Below are 19,709 nucleotides of genomic sequence, written 5' to 3'. Positions count from 1 at the left end.
AAAATTTAAAATTTACTCATCTGCCAATCCTTTAATCAAGACATGTATCTTAACCGTACTTATTATTCTTAAATTTACTACTCATGGCTTGGCTGGACGTTATTTCAAAAGACCTTACAATTCCTGTTGAATATTTGAAGTCCACTAACAATTCTAAACGATTTCTCGCCAGTGTCCATCGGATTTGGTTTAGGTAAAAATTAGCCGTGTGATTTCAAATTATTATTAATAGTACTATTTTGTTTAACAGAGATTTCTTAAATGGCATTTATCGTCCGTTTTTGCATCATGAAATATTCACAAACGATGACGTCCGTGCAAAGGTCCAACAAATTGAGAGTTTGGGTGATACTTGGATATATGTTTTAATTACTGTATGTAAACATTATTTACAGATTATTTTTCAAAGTAATAATATTGAATATTTTTTTGGAAGGTTATTCAAAAAGTGGATAAATCTATGATTCCTTTGGCACGACGACACGAACCTGTGCATTTTGATAAAGATTTAAGTTATTCCCAACAATTACAATATGTTACAGTTACTAATAGAAAAAATTTGTGGAAAGAAGCGTATAAAAAATATGGTAGTGTATTCTTCATATTTGATTATGTAAAAGCTGCTAACATTATAACTAAAGTGGTTTGATGTTATACAATCATTATCAATTTTATTTTTCAGATGGTTTTTTTTGTAGAGAAAAATTACCTTGCTCAAATCTATGTCTATCTCCTCATGACACAATAATACGAGATGTACTCACCCGTTTTTATAATTGTCCAATAATCAATTTACAAGAACAATCGCATAATAAAATATCCTCAGTAGCGGAAAATGAATCTCATGGGAATATTTTGCCCTCTAACATTGTTTTTGAAACTAATAATTATTTTTACCTGCTACAGGTAGGTTACTCTTAGTTATTTTAATGGTGTCTATTAATATAAAAAATATATACTGTTTTTTAGGAAACAAATAATGTACATTCATTACAAGATTGTATAAATTATAGTCCAGCTTTATTAAAATCTAATCATGCTCGTCCACTCTTTGTTTTATATCAACTTTTGAATGCAATGCAACACACCCATGACCAAGGACTTGTGTTAGGTGACATTACTTTGTCTGATATCATTGTTTCCCCTGAATTATGGATTCGGGTAGGCTAACGTTATTTATTACTTGTTATAATTCATATACTTACGTAAAATAGTGATTTCATTCTAAACATTATTGTTCTTAGGTACTTCCAAAAATCACTGACAATATTTCAGATGCTGATGAATTTGACAATAGCTATGATGAAACAGTTAAAAGTTTGACTTGTGAGAATTTAGCAGAAACTTGTGAACAGTGGGTTCGTGGAAACATGTCAAACTTTGACTACATTATGTTTTTGAATAAGCTAGCTGGTAGGAAATATGGTGATCCTAAATGCCATCATGTATTTCCTTGGGTAACTGACTTTAGTTCTCGAGCTGGACTTAATTATCGTGACCTCACTAAATCAAAGTACAGATTGAATAAAGGAGACAGGCAGTTAGATTTAACTTATGACATTGGAGATGAAAAAACTTCAATTTTAGTATGTTTTAAAAAATGTCTAGATATTGTAGTTTATACTATCTATACAATTTAATGTTTCAGACCCCACATCATGTTCCTGACATTTTATCAGAAATAACTTACTATGTTTATCGATCTCGGGTAACTCCGCGATCAGTTCTTTGTCGTTATATTAGACCAAAATTTGTACCAGAAGAATATCCTACAAGCATACAACGCATGCAACAATGGTCTCCAGATGAATGTATACCAGAATTTTTTACCGATCCATCAGTTTTTAAAGTATTGATAATACTTAGGAGACATTTTAAAAATAACTAGCACTGATTCATAACTTTTTATCAGTCTATACATAAAGAATTACCTGATTTGGGCATTCCAACATGGGCAGAAAATGTACAAGACCTGGTAGATACACATAGAGCTATACTAGAAAGCAACTATATTTCAGAACGTTTACATCATTGGATTGATTTAACATTTGGATATAAGTAAAAGATAACTAATTTTTAATAATGTATGTATATTATAATTATCTGACATCTTTAATTTGTTAGATTATCTGGTTCGGCTGCTGTAAAATCAAAAAATGTGTGCCTTCAACTGTGTGATAATCACACCTATTTATCATCATCTGGCATTGTACAATTATTTACACAGCCACATCCCCAAAGACTATTACCTTCACCTTATTTTTCTCGCATTCCTCCTACCATGCCTAAATTAAGTAAGTTCATAGACCTACCTTATTTTAAATATATATGAATTGTTTTATATTTTTATTTTTATTTAATTTGATTAAATGGTTAAAGAATCCCCTCCGTTAAATGAAGAACAACACATCAATGTTACTTCTGATAATGAAACATCAATGAATGGATTCATAAAATATTTAGACATGTCTAAAATACCACTTTGTGTAAGTACTTGAAACCATACGTACTTTTATTTCTATAAAAATAAACTTTGATACCAAGTCAGTGGTGTCATTTTACATTATTTTTATGGCTACAAATATAATCATAAACAATACTTATTTCAAAACTAATCTATTACATTTAATTTTAAATTAAAATACTTATTTTTATATATGCTATGAGGATTCATATGCAAATAAAATAGTTTTAAATTCCTTATTTCTTTTTTTTCAAGACCAAACAATTATTTACAAAAATCTCAGTATTACGTATCTAAATAAAACCAAACATACAAAATAAAAACCAGTATTTAATTACATCTTACACAGATGGCTATAATACTCATTATGCTATTTTATGGCATTATTTTTTGAGAAGTTTCAGGCAATGCTTTTTATGTACAGCATCTGTTTCATACAACAGAATATTTTTATTTTGTATTCTATTCGTTTTGGAGTTTTTAGAGCATTTTATTTATTTTTAATGCATATTTATACATTATATACATTTTTTTTAGATTACACTTAATTGATAACAAAATGTTAGCTCAAGAAATGTTGTTCAGATTATTTATAATTTGTTAATCGTACTATTATTTATGATTTCGATACTTTGGAACATATATTTTATCCATCTAATATCTATAGTGTGAATGTGCGATTAATGGCTGTAATGCGTTTGAGACTCAAATCTAATTTCTTTGTCATTTGGTGTCACATCATAATCAAGTTTATTTAGTTTATTTTGTATTTTTATTTGCTCAAGAATTGTTAAATCAACTTTTGGGTAATTTATGAGAACATTATTTATTTGTGGATAAAATGGTTTTTTTGCAATTTTTTAGAGCATTTTTTGAATAGTATTAGGGGATTTAAATCTGGACCTTATTAATAAGTATTTAGAAAAAACTGAATACATACATGTATTCTTGCATCCCACAAATGATACCACTGTACTAGGTAAACATTTAGATATCAAAAACTAATAATGAATTGCTAATTTAATTAATAATGAAAATGTTATTTTTATATTACTATATTAATCTTTATCAATAACAGCTACCACCGGATTATAATCCTGCAACGCCATTAATTACTCTAGATTCATTAAATAATTTTTTGAATGGAGTATGTGCTAAGCCATTAAAATCTTCAATTTCTAATGGATTTCGTGCGAAAGACATGACCTCATACAAAAAAATCATTGCAAATCGGAGAGCTCAAGAAATTCAAGTAATAATTTTATTTTTATTAGTATTTTAACTTTTTTAAACAGGAAATGCAGTACTTAAAAGTTAACATTTGTCTCAACTATTTAATTGATAAATATTATGTGTAATATGTATATATTAATTTTATTAGGTACTTGTCAATTTCTATAATTACACAAAAATAAAAATAAACAATTTTATTATATTTTCAGGTTTTAGGTTGTTTAATTATAGAATTATTTTTGGGAGACAAAGTTATTGCTCATGGAAGTAATTTGGTATCTACATCTTTTTTAAAAAGATTACAAAGCTGTCGTGTGATTGCTTCAACATATCAAAAAGATCTTCCAGATTGTATTCGACCAGTGGTCAAGTTGCTGCTTCAAATTGATAAAATTCCTTTAAGTGAAAATCCATCACCATTTGAATTCAACTGGTGTTCTGTGATCACAGATAATGGACTACCACCGCCAACTCCACATCAACTGCTAATCCCGTCTCTCTCTTCTTCTATTTTGCGTTTTCCTAATTACTTTTCTCATATACACAATATATTAAGAATTTATTACAATTATAGAACAGTGAAATCTGAAATGGAAAGTGTCAAAAACTTATTGGAAGAAAACCAAAAATTTGCTCTTGATATGTTTGATACATTATGTATTAAGCTTATTGTAGATATTGAACAAGAGATGTGTGAATTGAGTGAATCTGGAACTCTTGGAATACTTGCTGACCGCACTTGGATTGAGTTTTTAGTGCCTATGGTTATTGAACTATTGTCTGATGCCAATTGTAACACGTTAACAGCTTTGCATTTATTAGAACCATCATTTAAAGCCTTAGGTATGCAAAAGTCTAAGGAATTACTTCTTGACTATGTAACTAAGTTATATGAAGAATGCTTGAAAGATATTGGCGAAGAAAATATCCCTGTACATCATAAATGGCTTAAGTTATATCAAAAATCCTTTTTAATGAAATTGATTTCTGGTTTTGGAACTAGTATATTTTTAAAAAATTTTGTTCCTATACTTGTTGAAACAGTCGGATCTGGATGTAACTTTAACAGAGCATACCCAATCCCAATACAGCACCTTAAGTATGCTTCTCATTCATAACAATAAATATAGTTAAACATCATATAAAAAGTTGTACTTTTCACAGTGATCTTTGTGGCTCATTTCCATCATATGAAAACAGCAATATAAATTCTGTTACAGACACCGGTCAAGCTGTTAAAGTTGTTGAAAATGGTATAAGGAGTATTCCTTATTGATTTATTGTAATATTCTAACATGTACATACAACTTTAACCAGTTATAAATTGTTGTAGATACATTGTCTTTGGATGATGAAGCATTGACCAATAGTATAGTTTCTCTAAAAGATGTTCTGTTGGATGATCAAGATGTAATAATTGATGATGATACACAAAGTGCTGATACTAATTTTAGTGATGACAAGAATTTGGACGACGTTATAATTGACTGTTCAGAAGATGGTGAAGATATACCTCCATCTTGTCATACACCTGATTTTGAAAAATTCAGTAGTCCTGAAGAACATCTAAAGGTTATATAAAGATATTTATGAATAATTTATGTTGTGTTATATATTTTTATCATAAATATTGTTATTGACGAATGTCTTTAGATATCGGAAGTCAGTGCAGATTCACTAGTATGGGTATCAATTCGGATAGGCCCAGTACATACTTCTATGTATATTACAAAGAATTTGTTGAAAATGTTAATGTTGTGTTACTCAGACTCATTACAAAATGAAGATAAAGCAAAAATGGTTATTAATTGTCTGATGAGCATTGCTGGTAAGATCAGTTTTAGTTTTTAATTGCCTGGAAAAAAAAACCATCTTAAAATTGTAGGTATTTATGGAGAACAAGTTATTTTGGTCCAGTATTTACCACACATAAGTGATGTGGTCTCATTGTGCAAACGTAGCAAAATGACCATGAATCTTGAAAGCGGCCTAATTGGATGTGTAACTCTATTGAAATGCCTAATGTCTTATTTCAAAAAATCTACACTCAATGAAATCAGTCAAGTATGTAGTATATAATAATGTTTTTAATTATGATTATTAGTATAATTTTTTTTAAGGACACATTATGTAAAGGAATTATTCATCCAATGTTAAGAATTTTGTCGTCCCAAAAAGTAATTTTCCCATCTGGAGCATCAAGCCGTAGTAGTTTTGCTACAAAACTGTTTGAAACCATATACTTCTTTGGCCTTAAACAAGGACATCTAATTTCAAAAACCATACAAAGATTGTTTTTGGTATTTGATAAATTGAGGCATGTTGATCCACTTAGTATGGCTGATACCAATCCAAGGTATAAATATTACGTAGTAATCTTGAGTTAATTTAAATTTAAAATTTGATTGTGTTTATGTACAGAAGTCAAACTATTGAGTTGAATAACAGTGATTCTGGGGACTCTCCTTCTACAATTAGTGCTGATAAGTCAAATGTCAAAACGAAAGTCAGTAATTACCTAATTTACTTGCAAAAACAAATATTATGATTATGTTAATTTAGGCTATGGAAGAACTGTGTAAGGTTTTAACGCCACAATTAGCTTATCATTCCTATACTTTATTTGTAAAATACTATGGAGAATTATTTATGCAAAGGACATTGATCAATTGGAATTACATTAAGGAATTGTGTGTCACATATAAAGAAGAAAGAGTATATTCTGGTTATGCAAACATTGGTGTGTAAAAGAATTATACTGTACATTATTATCAAATATTTAATTAAATATTTTAAAAAATCTAAATTACTATTATTATTTTTATGTAGATTACAATGATGGTACTATTAATTTTGAAGAACAGCTTGGAACTCATCTTACTCTCAAAGGCAATAAAATACATTTACAGGTAATGTCAAAAATCTAAATAATTGATTTAAAATCATGCTCAAGTTTCTATACTTGCTGATTTATTTATTTATTGCAGTAAATGTCGAAACATATTAATAAAACATTTTTTTTATTTCCTCTGGTAATTTGTTTATGTATAACTTCCATAATATAATATTTAAATTTTAGGATGAAGAAATAGAAGTAGCTGAAGATGCTAAGACTATAGTGGAATCCTCCAGGTATAAATATCTACATTTTGAATTTTAACTAAAAAAATAAAATGATACATTACTAGTACTACTTTAATAATGTCTGAAAGTGTTATGTCCTAATAATCTTTAACAAGTATAAAAGTAAAATATCAATATTTTTTTCTAAAATAAGTTTTAATTATAAATCAAATAAAATTAAATATAAATTATATTTATTTTTAAACAGACATTTAAGAGGAAACTGGTTAGCTTATTGGGAACATGAAATTGGACGTAATAGTCATGATACTTGGTTTAATTTTAAACAAATCAAGTTACAAACGTTTAGTGGTCATCAATCAACCGTAAAGTCTTTAAGTGTACTTGATAATGAAAATAGCTTTATAAGCTCTAGCCGTGACAAGACTGTTAAACTTTGGTCTTTAAGAAATCAAGTAAGAATTAATTTTCTATACTTATTAAGTAAATATTTGACAAATAATTTTTCTAGGGGGACGGAAATGGTGTATCACAGTGTCAATATACTTATTCCAGGCACCGTAAATCCGTATTGTCAGTTGCATATTTGGAAAAATTTAGAATGGTCGCATCCTGTGATTCTTCAATACATGTCTGGGATCCTTGGTGTGGTGGACGCCTCTTGAGTTCAATGAATGGTATACCTGTTAATATCCTTAAATGCCTACCAACTCCTCATCCAAATATATTAGCTGCCTCTACGCAGCCAACCCTACATTCTATTGATCCTAGAAATGGAAAATCTGTAGCAGAACTTAAAGTGAGAACCTCAATATTCTATAAGTTTGTATGTTTTAATTTATTCATTACTCCTTTTAGATATCTGTCAATGCCACTGGCCTCATAAGAAGCATTGCTGTACCTACTGATGCTCACTGGGTTGCTGTTGGTCAGTCATCGGGTTATTTGACTGTTATTGACCTGCGAACTGGCCAAGCTTTGGCCAACTGGAAAGCTCATGAGGGAGAAGTAATGGACAACTTAAAATATAAATTTGTTCTGTATTAATAGTTTCATTTCCTAGGTATTACAATTGTTGGCTGTAGATTCCAATACAGTTGTCAGTTCATCTCTTGACCAATCATTGTCTGTTTGGAATGTTTCCAATGGCAATCTAATTTATAATATGAGGTATCAACCAATGATATATTCAAATAATGTTAAATGTATAAAATTTTGTACCCATTAATTTTCTTTTACAGGGGATCACCTGAACCAGTCCATTGCTTAGGCCTTCATAGAAATGAACTAATTTCTGGTACTACAGCCAATCGTATAGGAATTCATACAGGATTTACCAGTGAAGCATCATTTTCCTCTACTAAGATAAGAGCTGATACATTTAAAGGAGTCTTAACTACAATGTCTGTACTAAGTCTTAATCAATTATTATTACTTGGTGCCGATAGTGGCAATATCACTCTTTTATGCTAAAGGGTACCCCTTATATATAAGTTTCTCACTTTAAATACCTATATTCAAAATAATTCCAATTTTTATTCCATGATGTCTACATTTACATAATATTCAGGGTGATTTTTACTGTCAACTATTTGTTTATAGTCTGTCTCAGATAAGAGTAACCTCAAGTTGTCGACTTCTGGGCGCGGTGGTGGAAATGGATGTGTGTAATGTATACAGGGGTCTTCACTCTCGGAATTGTCACAATATTATTTCAACAACAGTCTAGCTTGTATTTTGCATAGATCTGAGTCTGACCGAACCGGATTAAATCGGTCACCACCTGAGGTTACTCTTATAGACGTCACCTAAGCTAAGAGACAGAGTATAGTCAATATCTTATTCAACATTTATACATTTTTTTCAACTTTGAAGAGTATACTATCATTATTTTTTTTCAAAATTTAATATTTTTTTTTGAATTTTAAATTAGAAAAAACATTTTATAATGCTCAGATTAAATAATGAGTGTTTCATAAATCACTCTGTATATCATATACGATTATATTATATTCCTATTTTAATTAACAATTTATTTTTTATCATTGATATTATAAATACTTATGTGTTCAACACCATTTTTTACTTCATTACCTATCTCTGTACTAAGAATAATAACTAAATACTCCTATAGTTGTATGGATTGTATAAACATTAACTAAACATAATTTAATAAATCAATGGAGAGCTAATGGTCCCTTCAAAATGATTTAATGAATTTAATGTATCAATGATTATTGATTGGTCCATTAATCTTATGACACATAGATACACCTGTATATAGAGCCATGTTCTATATTCATTCATTTATCCTGGGTAAAGTTGGATTATACCGTCTATGTAGGTACTGCTAATATCTATATAATAAAACAAGCCGTATCTCCCGAAATTGACTGTGTCAATATTTTTGTAAATTTATTTAATATTTAATATATATGCCATATTTTTAATAATTTACCATAACAGTTACCTACATGATATGTAAATATGTACCAATGACAACCATTTAAATAAGCAAAAAAATATTCTTTCTTCATGAGCTGAAAAATATATATAATTGCGCTATTCTTTAGCTGCATATTGGATTTGAAAATATAATAATAATTATAAATAATAAGCTAATAATTTATTGTACTCTTAACGTTTTCTTGATATCTCTAAGAACATTTTGAAATCGATCTAGTATTTTTTTTAAGCTCCAAACATATATTTGAATATCATTGTTGTTTTAAGTTATAATTTTCTTATTCAAGGCCATAACGTGACTATTTTATGCATGCTTTTACCAGTTTTATATCATCTGCCTGAGTAACCAATGACAATAATTTATGTACAATTGTACAAACAAAATAGTAATTTCAGATTTCTATTACAGCACTACCTACTATTACTACTAAAATTACTACTACTAAAATCTGTAAAATGTAACCAATGGCAACCATTTCACAGAATAAAAGTGATTACAGCGACACACTGAATAGTCAATGACGGCATGACGATTATATCGTCAGTTACAACTTACACTCGACACCTACACTGTAGGTACACTATACTGCAGTGTACAGCAGCTGAGTGGTTACCTACTTACCTGCCTAAAATTACAAGAAATGTCCTTTTCTATATTCTTCACAGAAGCATTTGAAAACCTATCTTGATGCATAGATGTACGTAACCAATTTTTTATCTTTCTCATAGCTGAAAAAGATCTTTCACGTGTACTTGAGGAAATCGGCAAGGTAGTCAGAGACAAAGATAAAAAAAGTATATAAATTTGGATGTACGACTAATTTGATTTTCTCTAAATCAAAAATCAATTTTGTACTTGTAAGATAGTTTTTGCAACCAATACAGATCCGGTGATGTAATACTTTCTGTATAAAAAACTCGTTTTGTTGAATTAGTTAAATGTTGAATAGTTTTGGCAAGCAATTCTAATTTAAATACTAAGTTACTAACATTAATAACAACAATTGGTTAATGATTATAATTTATTCTATAAATTGATAGGTCCTAGTTATTACTTATTAGTTATTACGGATTAGACAACATACTTGTACTCTGGCCATCGAGTTAGCTAAAAAAAATCCCATGATCGAATTTTTTTTTAATTTGATCTTTTTTTTATTAGATACTGATATAATGGATTTAAGAATGAATATATTCAAAAAAGTTGGTTGGGCTAAGCCCCAAAATATGTTATATTTGAAATGTATAAAAAATAAAAAAACATTATAAGTTACAACTTAAAACTGTTAACTGATTACATAATAGGTGTGAATAACATTATTTGGTAGGTACCAGGTACCTACTTACTACAATATAAAATTAGTTTAGATAAACATTAATTATTAACAGCACCAATTTTTTATACATAGGACAATTTGTAATCTGTGGTAGATATTAGGTAGTTATTAAATATTACTATAAACTAGGTATCTATGTATTTTGTTCATTATTTAATATTTATTGTGATTGTTGTCTCTTACGTTTTCTAACAACTTTTTTATAAGCTTTTTCCCATTTTGTACTCTCTTTGTCGTCATCAGTACCAGGTGGGTGAAGACGCATCTGAAAGTATATTATTATATTGATTAGATTTTAAATTATAGATAACGGTAAAAATTAAAAATACTAATTTTATAAGCCAAAGAAGATAGATGCATCTGCTAGAAGACTATTTTAGAACGGATAGTAATTATTATTTTATTCATATTTATGTAGGTACAAATTATTTGTGAACAATTTTTAAATTAGATTACAAAATTATAGGTATAAAATTACTTGATATGATTTTCTCTATTTTTATAAGGTAAGTACTTAATATAAAATACAAACAATATAATTCTTATTTAATACTTAAGTTAGTAAATATTAGGTCAGGAGGGTTATACTTTAGTACTTAACCACTATACAGTTAGTACTACCTAGGTACCTATAATGTATATTATGATATTGATCTGGTATATCTATATTCTATATATACAATAAATGGTATATAATACACATCTTTAAAATATATAAAGTATAATTTGATTTCTACAATTATTTTGATCAGCATGTTTATAAGCGTTAGGGTTCAGCTCTCTCTCTCTACATTTAATCACATTCTGTAAACTTAGAAATTAAACTTTTTTTATAGTATTATTTAATAACCCTTCCTCCCTGAAAATGTCTTTCTTGTGTATGGCCTTGCAGCTATTAGTTATTAGTTATTACCTACATATTTCATTTATAAAATTCTTAATATTTGAACAAATGTAGTTTGGAACTTAAATTATTATATTTATTTTTAAAAATAGATTGTTGTAAGCTTGTAACAATATATTAATATACCTATAAAGATTTATAATTTATAATTTATATTAATGTGTATATTGACCAACACCAGCAAGTAGCAACTAATATAATAGATATTGATATACCTTTGGTTTAAATATTATGTGCCGCACCTCAAGTCACTCCTATACAAGGCTAAGTACATTATTAAATATAAAATTAGCATATTTTATTATAATAAGCATTAAGCATAATAAAATTAATAAATGATTTCTCTTAGTTAACATGCAAAATATATATAAATATTATGTTATTTGCAAAAATGAAATGTATATATCAGTAGGATAATACAACCTCTTACATTACAGAGCGTTATTTTGTTAGAGTTATTCTAGTCGTTATTTCCGAATAAACTATCCAGTTGTTTCTTCGACAATCTCTTCTGAAAGTTATATACATGTATTAATATAATTTTAATGATTAAGTTTCAATGTTCCATTGTACCTAGTTAATATAATGTGGAACTCCAGCCTATAGCAAATATTTATTAAATTATTATATTATTAATATTATTTATAAATACGTAATACATATACTAATTATTATCTAGGTATAATATGTAAGTAAATATAATCTAAATACACTATGTTGCAGGGGATAGACGGGCCACTGTGTTAGATACTATGCAATACCAGTTTAGCACAATGGGCCTGTGTCATATTATTATGTCCCTAGGGCAGGGCTGGTACAAAATAATCCACCTAGTGGATATAGTTAGTATAATACTAATATTGTTGACAATTTTTTAAGGACCTCTTCTATTTATAGAACACTTCGGTAGTAACTAGTAGACCAACGTGGTCACTCCACTCAACTCAACTTTAAATACTTATAAGAATAGGGCTCTTATTTTAATGCAAAATACATCATTTTTGTGGAAGTCCCCGGCAATGCTTTTCAAGTACAAAATCCGTTTCATACATCAAAGAATTGGAAACATAAACTTTTGGAGCAATAATTATTATAATTTTTTTGTAATTTTGAAAATTTTAATTTTTTTGTTTAAACCTTACACATGATATTCATTTTTAGATTAAATTAAATTGGTCTTTCAAAAATGTTGTTACGACCATTCATCATTTTTCGATTGTACTATTTATGATTTCGATAAGTTGGTGACGTCTTTATCTAAAAATAATTCTAAAAGTTTAGGTTGTAATAGTATAGGGCCGATTTTTTTTCCATATTTTATAGTAGGTTGAATGGGTCCCAGTCCTTCCCTGCTATGTTGTGTATAAAATTTAATAATTTGACAGGTAATAATAAACATTTAGTATATTAATTATATATTACAGAGGCAAACGCGGTGGGGTTAAAGCCCCCCATTTAACCCCCCCCCCCCAAAAAAAAAACCCCAAAAAAACAAAAAAATTTTCCTGTGTTCGCCTCTGATATTTTATACTTTTGTCATAATGCATACCTAATACATTGAAACAGTGATGATCAAACTTTTTTTACCAAAGGCCATGAAAAAAATTCTTGGCCGGCCAATAAGAGTTTAAACTTCCTATCTTGATTGAATATTATATTTTATTGTTGCCACATATTAATACAGGTACAATGATACATTTTTAGACTATTATTTGACCGATAAGAGATGATAAATATTTATTTTTTTTAATTTTGATTTAATTTAAATACTTGTCTGGCCAGTAAATAAATAATCACGGGCCGTACTTGATCACCACTGCTGCACTAATACACGAATATTTTTAATTTTTATAAATAATTTCGTTTTACCATGATTCTATATTTTTCCTTGCAAGCATATTCAGTTTCATCGACATCTTGAAAGCAATCGGATTTGTAGTCTTCGGGTAAAGGTTTTCCATCAAATTCACATAATTTTTTCAAAGGTCTTGAATGTACAAACAGTTTATCAAAACCTAGAATATTAGAATCCTAATTATATTCACTTGAAAACAAAAACAATAACTTTTATTACGCAGTTACCGGTAGGCTTATTTAACGGACAATAAAATACATTCGGTGTTTTTTTGTCGTACACAATCGATTTCCTCATCATATCACCAGCTAATACTACATTCTAAACACATTACAACATTAATGATGATTGATATAATTTATACACATATCAAATTAAATAATATTTTGTGCACACATAAATAACAGATATAACAGTTAGCCGTTAGGTACAGCTAATAAATATTTAATTATTTATTTATTTTTTAAAATATTTTCTTTTAGTTTACCAGTATTGAGAATAAGAAAAGAAGTTGACATGTAGATAGATCTGAAAAATACAAATAACATTTGGCTTTAAATTATTATGTTTTAAATATTATGGTGAAACATAAATGCATTATATAGTATTGCACATAAATATCTAGGTACTTAAATGTTGGGAAAATATTAAATAATATGTAATAATAACTTAAATATAAATTTCAAAATTTTGATAGAGTGCCCTGTTTAACGAAATAATATGTTTAAAAAACAGGCAACCCCCCTTAAAAACTGTCTAGGGACGCCCCTGATATGTATATAGTTTATTCATGGTAACAGCTGAGGAAGTCAACTTCTCCTTGATAGTAAGTATACCACGTAGTAATCAAGAAGAGCTTTTTGTATATTACTATAATTTTCTTGGCTGAAAATATTTATGCACGGAACACAGAAGTCTAGAACAATGTATTCTAATTTTTAATTGGGTAAAGGTCATGTTAATATAATTTTAAAAACTAGGTTTACTGTACAAAATATTATATTATATCATATATATTATGATAATATGTATAATATTGGTATAGATACAGAAAAACCGGGTTTGAGTAGTTGTATTTCTAGTGCAGTTACATCCATATATAGCGGTGGAACTATACTATCTAGGTCACTCATAGATAATAATTAGGTACAATACATGTACGAATGTACGATGTACCTATTATTTATTATTTATATGGAACCACCGTTGTCTTGGTCCAGAATAATCGCGATACCGTATATGAATAACGTATTTCCATTTTTTATAAACATTTTGTAATTTCTGTGCTAAACTAATTAATTAAAACGAAATGCATCACACGTTTTTAGAAAATTACTAAGTAGGTATCCAGTTTGCATGGCAAGGTACGCACACATCTTCAGTCACCTATATATTTTATTCACACTTCACAGTTCAGAGATTTCTGCTATTGCGGTAGGTACCTGAATTGTAGGTAATAGGAATAGACAGCGATTATTATATGAATATTTACTTTAGTAGCCACGATCGTTATTAAGAATTTATTTTGCTTATACGTGGGTAGAATACTGTATAATTATTACATATTGTGTAGGTTTGTAAAATCCAAACACAACCTTATACAAGAACAGGGTGATTCATTAAAGTGTTTATACTCTTTATTATGAAGTTTTAAATTTTTTGAAAATAATTTTTTTACATATTTTGAATGCATTGTTGCAAGCATTTGAATTATAAGTATACAATTACAATTTTTTATCGTTTTCTTTTTTTTTAAGTATTAAATTTTTAAATGACCACATACATTTATATAATTGTATACTCCGAAGCAGGGTATAGATTAGAAAAAATGATTTTTGTAGGAATATGTAGGTAAATAAGGATGTATTATTTGTATTATACCTATAATTTAAAATTATATTTTAACCGTTAGGCTACAAAATAATAAGTACTAACCTATAATATTAGAACGGCTTCCATTAATATTAAAATATTCCATAACTCTTACACAATCTTAAATAGATAGGTATAAAAAAAAAACAAAAATCTCAAAAAAACTGTAATGCTTTTCGGTATGAGTGTTATTTATACACTATAAATACGGCGATCCTTTTAAATAAATATATATATAGTAATCATCTCAAGAAATTCATATTATATTATTTATAAATTTTTTTAAAAAAATCGTTTGTATAAAATTGTTTGTATTACACCAAAATCAATAGAAAAAAATCTACTTCGTAATATATAAAATTAAAATATATTTTGTCCAGCGATTAAAAAATTATAACGATATAAATGTAAAAACACAAAACCAAATGAGGTATAGATTTTCTTATACCTATTTAAAAATGTTTCTAGGAAGGCAATTCTATTTGAGATACTGACTGACTAATGAGTAATAATGAGTGTTTACAGTTAAAATAATTATAATTTAAACAAAAATTTAGGTATATTAAATAATAAATTATGCTAGGCATATAGGTATACTTATACTTCCATGTGAGCACACAGAAATGCACTGGCTATAGAATAATATTGTATTATATTACATACACAATAACTGAATACGTAAAAACAGTGTCTTTATTTAATTCCAAGCTATTACTAAGGCTGTAAAAATTAACAAAAATTAATCTAAATTTGTTAAAACAATATAATTTACCCATGTTTCTTCAGTTTTAAATTGCAATCGTCAAATTAAACAAAACTTTTAACTAAGTATAAAACAATAAACAGCACAGATTTAATATTTTTTTCATTGCTTACATACACGGACTACGGACACTCAGTAAAGGACTGCATAAAGAATGTAAAAGTATTCACTGTAGCCTTCTATACGTTCTATGACATCACATGTATACCTACGTCTGGTTATGTTAGCAATAGTAGTGGGCGTTAACCCACGTTACCTGGCACAAGTAACAGGAAACCAGTTATTTTAACAATACGCGTCAAGAATGGAAAGGGAACATTCTAACTGATTCTTGGGTTCACTGATTTCATTGGATCATTATAATTTATAGTTGTACATAAACGTACTATCTTCGGACCAAATAATACCCATTCATATTCATAATAAGTCTCTATACTTATTAGGTTACGTTACCCATATCATCAATGTGTTTTCTGCTAGTGATGATTAAAAAAAAAGTATCAAATCCGCGGTGTTGATATAAAGAAATACGAATACAATACATTTATTATTAGGCATATATTTGGACATTGTATAATGAACTTTGATCATTTATAAAAATGTTTTCTCATTTTAAAATAATAGACCGGTAAAGGGGGCAGTCAAATTGCAAACAATAAAAAGTTTATTTAAAAGTATTTCATTTTGTCCAGTAATATAAACAGAAAAATAAATATTTTAATACTTAAGTAAATAAATATAAATGTACAATGTCGGTAATTAAAACGTTGTAGGTCATACTTATTTTAAAGAAAACTAATAAAATTAAATTAAAATTAGTTTTAAAATTTTGAAAAGATAAACATCAACTTACCTACCTATTACAGTATTTCAAGGTAGGTATATTATGTCCTTGCATAATGTATATTATAGTGTATAGGTACCAGGCAGGTATCTTCCTTTGTATATTTTTGTTTAATGTTTACATATAAATTGGATAAGCTTAAACTCAAAAATGTATCGAAAAATGAGATGATGTAATGATGTACCAATAGGTTATAGTCACGATTTAATATTTATCCAAATCGTAAATTCATGGTTATAGTTAATATTATATTATGTATATAAACTCATATAGATAAATATGCCACGACATTTCTACTCACACGTTAAGCATCTCGGCGGAGTACGATTGAGCGCGTCTTACCTTTTTGGGTATACGATTACACGCAGTGCCGGAATAACAAACAATAAATAACATGATTTTGAATATGCAAAGCCGAGTTCATGTTGTAATATAAAAAAAATGTTATTAATTATTATACTGCTAATGGATACATAGTAAGTCTACCAGTCTACGACTCTACTATTACTCTATTATTATATATACCATCAATACTGTAGGTACATTGTTTTTTATGGCACCCCCATTTGACATAATGTCTATCATCTTGTTGTCTGATGTATTGAAATTTGTGCCTATTCACTACGAAAAAATCACTTCCCCTTTCCTAAGTTATATGGCTAATATATATTATTATATATAGGTATTAGCTTATATTCCTAAATTACATTAATATATATGTTACGGGTAATGTTAACATTCGGATAATGTCGACATTAGCCATCCGTGTTGGCTAATGTGTAATTTTTCGTTTATAAACTTGAAATATCAACATTATCCGGATAATGTTAACCTTAGCCAGTCAATTTTGGATAATGTTAAAAGTTATGTACTAAATAGGCTATAGAGATTACTGATTAGGTAATAATATTCAAGTGGTGAATGAAAATTGTTGTTCGGGACAATCGGGAGCATCAAAGGACGAAGGATTATGTGACTTAATATATTTTATAAGATAGGTATATGATATTGATATTTGAAAATTTTAAATTGCCTATATTTTTCTAAATAACTAAATATAATATAATAACTATTTTTTTTACAGAAATCAATCGATAATAATAAAATAAATTCTGAAATTTGTTTGATAAATCCAGCTGAAAAAATGAAATTTAGGTCTATAAGTTTCCCCCTAGCTAACGTCGGAGATAGTGTGAGAGTCACTTTACCCGATATCGACAGAGGACGAGCAGACCCAAGAAATATTTTATTTGCAGTTGTGACTATTGAGGACGAACAATATTATAAACTTGGTACTAAATATGGTACTTTGCTACTGTTTTATACCAGAAACCAGTTGGTGTTTGTCTGATATCATTAATACCGCTTGATGAGGTGGTACCTATAGAAAAATCATTGAGGGAAATTGCTGGTCTAATATCAGATGGTAGTGATGGTCAAGGATACAAAAGGTATTCATTCAAAGGTATAAATGTGACACCAATCGTTGTAAATGTAAATCATCTAATATTTTGTGTAATTCAAAATATCATGGAAGTATGCCATGTAATAATAAATAATAACACATTAATTCTATTCTTAAATACTAATTTAAAAAAAATCTTAAAATATAAAATAAAATTTAATATTGTATTATTAGTATAAACTCATTTAAATTATACTCGTATTATGTATTTTATGGTAATTAGTAATTATTGTATCTTTTTTTTGCATATGGTTAATTGTATCTAAAATATATTTAATATTGCTAATAATTTAAAATGATTTCATATCATGCATGATGCAATTTTATAGTTGTTAAGACATTATCCATAAGTCTTTGGCTAATGTCATATTAACCGGTTAATGTTAACATTAGCCAGAATTTAATAATATTCATGGCGGGTAATGATAACAGTTGGCTAATGTTGACATTAGCCGGATAATGTCGACATTATCCAAATGTTAACATTACCCGTGACATATATATAAGTTATATAAATTTCATTTTCCATTCAAAAAAATAAGCATAACATTAAAACTGCGAAAAATCGCCTAGACTGACACGGCTGAAACACGAACACATCTGACAGCAACTGAATGGACAGTTGGACCGGTACACCATGCGATATTATAGTATAGCCTATAGGAATATTGAAATATTCGTACTAAAATATATGGAAATTTACAATAAAGACAATAATTCTGATCCAATATACAAGTGTGATCTAAAATAAAACCAATTAGTTCTCAGTGATGGGAAGTTTGTTTGTTATCGGCTGTAATAAGTGATAAATAATCTATAATAATAATGTAAGTACAGATGGAGACAATCCGTATGGATATTTACCGTGTATATGTACGTTTATATATTTAGCATCATTGCTTAGAGATACAAATAATATAGCACTTGCAATCCCACTCTTAAAAAGGGATGTACCACCGATAAGGACCATGTCTCGCCCAAGCATCTCAGAAAGGTCGCTGCCTACATGGGCGAACCAGGGGGGTTAAACTACCCCCCCCCCCCGAAATTAATGTAGGAAATAGTGTAGGTAATACTGCATTGTGAATAGCATGACATTTTTATGAATATTTTAAATTTTTTCAAAAACCACCCTCGTAATTTTTGCCTACCTCCGCCTCTATAAAGACTATTGATATTATATGGTTTTGAATACTTCGCGCAAACCTAGGTTAAGGTAAAGTAATACATGTATTTTTTACATTGAATGAGCTTTGAGTTTATATATTAGATATATTAATTATAATTTTATTATAAACGGCGTACCGAATATTTGTTTCTCCTTGTTTGCTTGTTCAGATTCCTTTGTGTTTATAACATCTTCATGTTTAAAATGGTTTTGGAAAACTCTGGGGCTTTCTTTTAATGAAGTACAAAGGGGGC

General features: G+C 28.3%; 2 protein-coding genes and 1 pseudogene across 4 annotated transcripts; 2 read left to right on the top strand and 1 right to left on the bottom strand.

Annotated features, from left to right (window-relative positions):
* Positions 1-83: 83 nt before the first annotated feature.
* On the top strand, positions 84-8,721 carry LOC111036946 (WD repeat-containing protein 81). The gene is made up of 26 exons (XM_022319268.1): positions 84-193; positions 251-374; positions 437-587; positions 683-906; positions 970-1,161; positions 1,245-1,586; positions 1,649-1,849; positions 1,913-2,058; positions 2,125-2,294; positions 2,380-2,486; positions 3,543-3,716; positions 3,907-4,796; positions 4,862-4,950; positions 5,031-5,269; positions 5,351-5,525; positions 5,583-5,761; positions 5,818-6,053; positions 6,119-6,203; positions 6,260-6,437; positions 6,527-6,606; positions 6,777-6,829; positions 7,029-7,236; positions 7,293-7,580; positions 7,640-7,789; positions 7,845-7,951; positions 8,023-8,721. The coding sequence occupies exons 1-26, from the start codon at positions 84-86 to the stop codon at positions 8,252-8,254; spliced, it is 5,130 nt and encodes a 1,709-aa protein (XP_022174960.1). The 3' UTR covers positions 8,255-8,721.
* A 1,729-nt stretch (positions 8,722-10,450) lies between these two features.
* LOC111036970 lies at positions 10,451-16,205 on the bottom strand. 3 transcript variants are annotated; one of them, XM_022319321.1, is made up of 6 exons: positions 15,988-16,205; positions 13,831-13,871; positions 13,571-13,664; positions 13,358-13,503; positions 11,919-11,999; positions 10,451-10,849 (listed from the first exon to the last, which is right to left on the bottom strand). In XM_022319321.1, the coding sequence occupies exons 1-5, from the start codon at positions 15,989-15,991 to the stop codon at positions 11,949-11,951; spliced, it is 336 nt and encodes a 111-aa protein (XP_022175013.1). In that variant the 5' UTR covers positions 15,992-16,205; the 3' UTR covers positions 10,451-10,849; positions 11,919-11,948. The 3 variants fall into 3 exon arrangements, with proteins under 3 accessions (XP_022175013.1, XP_022174996.1, XP_022175005.1); XM_022319313.1 differs by having other exon boundaries at positions 10,786-10,849; positions 11,912-11,999; positions 15,988-16,179; XM_022319304.1 differs by lacking the exon at positions 11,919-11,999 and having other exon boundaries at positions 15,988-16,181.
* Positions 16,206-17,568: 1,363 nt separating this feature from the next.
* On the top strand, positions 17,569-18,381 carry LOC111036858 (annotated as a pseudogene).
* The last annotated feature ends 1,328 nt before the right edge of the window (positions 18,382-19,709 follow it).

This window comes from Myzus persicae, unplaced genomic scaffold (assembly GCF_001856785.1).
Source record: "Myzus persicae strain clone G006 unplaced genomic scaffold, MPER_G0061.0, whole genome shotgun sequence".
NCBI classification, from domain to species: Eukaryota; Metazoa; Arthropoda; class Insecta; order Hemiptera; family Aphididae; genus Myzus; species Myzus persicae.
This window is presented reverse-complemented; position numbering and strand designations above follow the sequence as displayed.

Coding starts and splice junctions, on each gene's coding strand:
- LOC111036946 (XM_022319268.1), top strand. CDS start 84: ATGGCTTGGCTGGACGTTATTTCAAAAGACCTTACAATTCCTGTTGAA. Junction 1,162..1,244: donor CCCCTGAATTATGGATTCGG/GTAGGCTAACGT, acceptor TATTGTTCTTAG/GTACTTCCAAAAATCACTGA. Junction 6,607..6,776: donor GCAATAAAATACATTTACAG/GTAATGTCAAAA, acceptor TTTAAATTTTAG/GATGAAGAAATAGAAGTAGC.
- LOC111036970 (XM_022319304.1), bottom strand. Junction 13,665..13,830: donor TTTTCTTATTCTCAATACTG/GTAAACTAAAAG, acceptor TAATGTGTTTAG/AATGTAGTATTAGCTGGTGA. Junction 13,504..13,570: donor TCCGTTAAATAAGCCTACCG/GTAACTGCGTAA, acceptor CTAATATTCTAG/GTTTTGATAAACTGTTTGTA.